At 36.3% G+C, this 4,860-nt stretch overlaps 1 protein-coding gene across 1 annotated transcript in view; it reads right to left on the bottom strand.

Annotated features, from left to right (window-relative positions):
• Window positions 1-4,860, bottom strand: part of EMC2 (ER membrane protein complex subunit 2) — an 81,513-nt gene that overhangs the window by 6,498 nt on the left and 70,155 nt on the right. The window contains exon 10 of the mRNA XM_006830642.1: window positions 2,314-2,418. Within this exon, the coding sequence (XP_006830705.1) occupies window positions 2,314-2,418 (105 nt within the window). The remainder of the gene's footprint in view (window positions 1-2,313; window positions 2,419-4,860) is intronic.

The raw sequence follows: 4,860 nt of genomic DNA, 5'->3' as shown, positions 1-4,860 counted from the left end.
TTGTTTATTGGTCCAGTGGTGAGGAATTTTGTTTTCTTGACAGTGAGATGTAATCCATACTGAAGGCTGTGCTCTTTGATCTTCATCAGTAAATGTTTTAAATTATCTTCACTTTCAGCAAGCATGGTTGTATCATCTGCATATCGCAGGTTGTTAATGAGTCTTCCTCCAATCCTGGTGCCATGGTTTTCTTCATAGAACCCAGCTTCTCGGATTATTTGCTCAGCACACAGGTGGAATAGGTATTGTGAAAGAATACAACCTTGTGTTGGTTGTTGTTGTTATGTGCCGTGGAGTCGTTTCTGACTCATAGCGACCCTGTACAGGGTTCCCGAGGCTGTAAATCTTTACGGGAGCAGAATGCCTCATCTTTCTCCGGCGGAACAGCTGGTAGTTTCGAACTGCTGACCGTGAGATTTGCAGCCCGATTCATAACCACTACGCTACCAGAGCTCCTTGTGTTGGTAGCAGCATCAAATAAAAGGGAGCAATCTACTAATCTACAAACCAGAGAAATGAAAATGTTAAGGGTATTTAATATTCCAAATAGATGGATCTGCAAACTGGGGAAGACCTCATAGATTTCAAATCAAAGACAAGTGTAATACACGCATCAAAGATGAGATCAAAAAAATGAACATCTAAGACCTCAAAATCTGAAAAATATCCAGCAAACACTTCATCAAGAACGATGAAATTTCACATCCACATTGAACAGGAAAGAAGAACTAGGAGTAACATAGAGAGATGATTCAGATAAGGGAGACAAAAAAGTAGGATGACACCCCAAAATAGAAAACCCAGGGCATTAAATTGTAACAAGCAAATACAACATTTAAAGTTGAAAGCAGCGCCTCTGAATTCAAGACATATAAAGCTCTAAGGATGAAGCACAGGGCTGAAGCCAGAAATTCTTCCTGAATCAGACCTAGGTCTGAGAAAATATGGATACACAGTCATATTTGAATGCTCTGTAACAAAAAGGAAGGCATACCAAAATCTAGGTGGAAAAACTGCTCTATCTACACTATCCTCCCCTTCTTGCATAAAAATCTCCTCCTAGTAGCCAAAGAAAACGATCTCATTTAAATGTGAGGAGGAAAAGAATATATACCAATTCCATAAATAATTAGTAAAGTGTAACAACAAAAACAAAAACACAGAAAAGTATTTAAAAGACAATGACCGATACAGGAAAAAGCAATCAAGGATACTGATGATTGGAGCCATGAAAAAGAAAACTAGAGAAATAGGAAAAAATACTTCTAATGATTAAAAAAAAAACACACACAAAACTTTCCTCATATAAAAGATTGAATCCTACTAAAGGGGGTATAACTTGTACTTGGGAAAACTGATCCAAGAACAATCAACAAAATACATCATAGTGAAACTACCGGATTTAAAAGATGAAGACAAATTTTTAAATGCTTGGGAAACCAACAAAAGACTAAATTCTTTATGAGTCGAAGAAAATCAGGAAGGCATCAAATTTGACAGGACCTTTCTCTGCCAGAAAACAACAAAACAACATGTTTAAGATACTTCAGTTAAGTAACTGAAAGCCAAAGGTTGTTTATAACCTGCCATACCGTCCTTCAAATATGAAGGCCAGAGACAGGCAGCGATGAACACGCAAAACAAAAATGAATATAAATATAATACAAAATGTAATATTTCAACCATGATCCCTTCTGAAATAATCTCTAAGGAATCAAGCTTCAGAAAACTACAAAAAGACTGAAAAGGTTTTAACAAACAGCCTGAAGGGCAAGCAAGCACACAGACTTTACTAAATGTCTGTAGCTTAATTCCTTCTTTTTGTTGTTATTGTTGAGTGTCATTGAGTCGGTTTTGACTCATAGTGACCCTGTATAAGGTTTCCGAGGATTGGCTGGTGAGTTTAATACTGGTAGCTTAATGCCTAGTTACTTTGATTATAGATTTTTCTTCCTCATTTCTAAAATTTCTTGATATACCACTTAGTAATAATACATTTATATATCCAATTTCATGCTCATTTGCTTATCCTTTTGGATTTTTACTGTTTATATGCCAAATGAAAAACTACTGATTTCAAGATGGCAAGAAAGGTAAATATGGAATCATAACAGAAATTAAGTCTTTTTGAGGAATAAACAAAAATGTGATGCTAAAACTACAAATTAACTTCACACAGTTAAAATACATTCGATAGAGGTCTAATGGCATAAAAGTCCAATGACAGATATCTGGTTTTGTGGCTTATAAAAATCAAATTAACAGCTAAGAAATAAGAATAGTTATTATCTATATAAAATGATCAATGCTAACCTGATAAGCTCTGTTTATTTGACTAGCTGCCCAACCAGCATATTTCATGTTGTCCTTTTTCGTTTTTGCACTTGCTTTTGGATTAGAAGCAATATGACTTGCAGACTAAAAATAGAAAAGAAACATCAAAAAAAAAAAAAAAATCCTTGTCCTAGTCAAGATAATAAAACACATGTTTGGATATTAATTATGATATGACTGTAGAAATTAGAAAAATTATACTAAAACAATTCTTAAAATGAAAACAAAGTATTTAATATGAAATTAGTGTGAAATATATTTCAAAACAAATAATCCAATGTAATGAAAAAGATATATTAAATAACATCTACAAGTATTTAATTAAATATGTGTCACAGCTCTTAAAGATGAAAATCCCATATCACTTAAATAAAAAGAGCAGGCCAAAGTAGCCTATAAATCAAAAAACACTCTAATACTTTCTTACTACTAAATTATTATAGCTTTTCTATGTCAGAATTACATAATTATTTAAAATTAATGGAAGAAACCTCAAATATAACTTAATAAAGTGAACTTAAAAGCATATGATAATCCAATTAATCCAACTGGTTATTCTTCACTGCTGTCAAGTCGGTTAGACTCATAGTGGCCTTGTATAGGGTTTCCGAGGTGTGGCTGGTGGGTTTGAACCGCCAACCCTGTGGTTCAAACTTGTGGTCCAGTATATTACCCTGCAGTGACACACCAGAACTCCCCAATTTCCTAAGTTGTCATTAGGTGACGTCAAATCGGTTCAACTCATGATGATCCTGTATAGGGTTTCTGAGGACTGGCTGGGAAAGTTTGAGCTGCCAACCTTGTGGTTCAAACTGACCTTGTGGTCTAATGTATTATGCCACAGTGCCACACCAAGACTCCCCAATTTCCTATAGCACTGGAAAAAACGTAAGACCAATAGGAGTGATTGGACTTAACTAAAATAAGTTAATGAAAGATTTAAAAAGACAGAAGATTTCCATACCTTCAATCCATTTCTCACTATCCTAGTATTTCCAGACTGTGTTATTAGAAGCAATTATTGTACTTACTTATTGTTATTGTTAAATGCTATCAAGTAGGTTCCGACTCAGAGTCACCCTGTATAGGACTTCCAAGTAGCAGCAGGTGGGTTTGAACTGCTAACCTTGTGGCTAGCAGCCAACTGCTTATCCTACAATCCCACATGGGGCTCTGCACTCACTTGAACCCTGTGATTTCCACTCTTTCCTTTTTAAAAATGTACTTAAACTAGGGACTTAGCTTGGGATATATAAAAGAAATCTGTAAGTCCCCACCCCCCTTCATATATACACATAAAACCCACTGCTTTCTAGTTGATTCTGACTCATAGTGACCCTATATGAAAGATTAGTACTACCCCCAGGACAGAGGTTCAAGAAGTGTCCACAGGGTTTCCAAGGCTGTCCATCTTTATGGACGCAGACTGCCACATCTTTCTCTCACAGAATATCTGTGAGTTCGAATCTCAGATCTTTAGGCTAGCAGCTGAGTGCTTTAAACACTGTGCAAAGAGGACTCCTTAAACTACTAAAAATAGATGCTAATTTTAAATGAATTTTCAGAGAAGGAAGTGACGTGACAACAAAACGAGTAAACCTTTGGCTTACATACTACAGGAGCATGTGTGATTGGCTCTTCCTTTCACCTGTGTGTCTCCTCCGCCTGTGAGGTGTCTGTACACCAAAATCTGATTGGACGCATGTATGTGTTTGGTTTGACTGTCGGCACTGCCATGGCTGTGGAGTCATCAGCCGTCTGAGCTGGGATCCCAAATTAGTAGTTGTGTCAGTCTATAGGCAACTTAAATCTTTCTGGCTGTTTCAGGAGCTCAGATGACACAGAAGCACTAACTGCAGGGTTGGCAGTTCAAACCCAACAGCTGCTCTGTGGGACAAAGATGTGGCAGGCTGCTTCCATCAAGACTGAGAGCCTTGGAAACCCTATAGGGTAGTTCTACTCTATTCTTCAGGATAGCTGAGTCGGAACTGACTTGACAATAGTGGGTTTGGGGATTTGGGATTCTGTTTTAGCATTTATGGTAGTAACAGTACCTACTCAAATAGTTAAGGAAACTTGGTGGCGTACTGGGTTACGCTTTGGGCTGCTAGCCACAAGGTCAGCAGTTAGAAACTACCAGCCACTCTGTGGGAAAACGATGAGGCTTTCTGCTCCCATTAAGATTTACTGCCACTACCACTTAAATAGCTGACATAAAGATTTGATGATTAAAATAAAACCAGTTCAGAAAAATATCTGACACATAAAATGCTTTGCATAGACTATTATTCTTAATATTTCGCTATTATATATTTTTTACAAATTATTATTTCATTTATTTAACAGAGAGTTAAAGTACTAAATTTTATTTTCAAGTTACTACAATTAATTGTCTCTGGTAAAATCTAGAAAAAATGTCCTGAAATTCTAACCCCAATTTTGCCACTTAATTCTTTAAAATGATTTAACTGTATTTCTTGCTGCCTCCATTTTTTCAGTCAATTCCTCTTTACTGAGTCCCAGTTA

The sequence above is a fragment of the Chrysochloris asiatica genome, unplaced genomic scaffold (assembly GCF_000296735.1).
Source record: "Chrysochloris asiatica unplaced genomic scaffold, ChrAsi1.0 scaffold00001, whole genome shotgun sequence".
Classification (NCBI taxonomy): domain Eukaryota; kingdom Metazoa; phylum Chordata; class Mammalia; order Afrosoricida; family Chrysochloridae; genus Chrysochloris; species Chrysochloris asiatica.
This window is presented reverse-complemented; position numbering and strand designations above follow the sequence as displayed.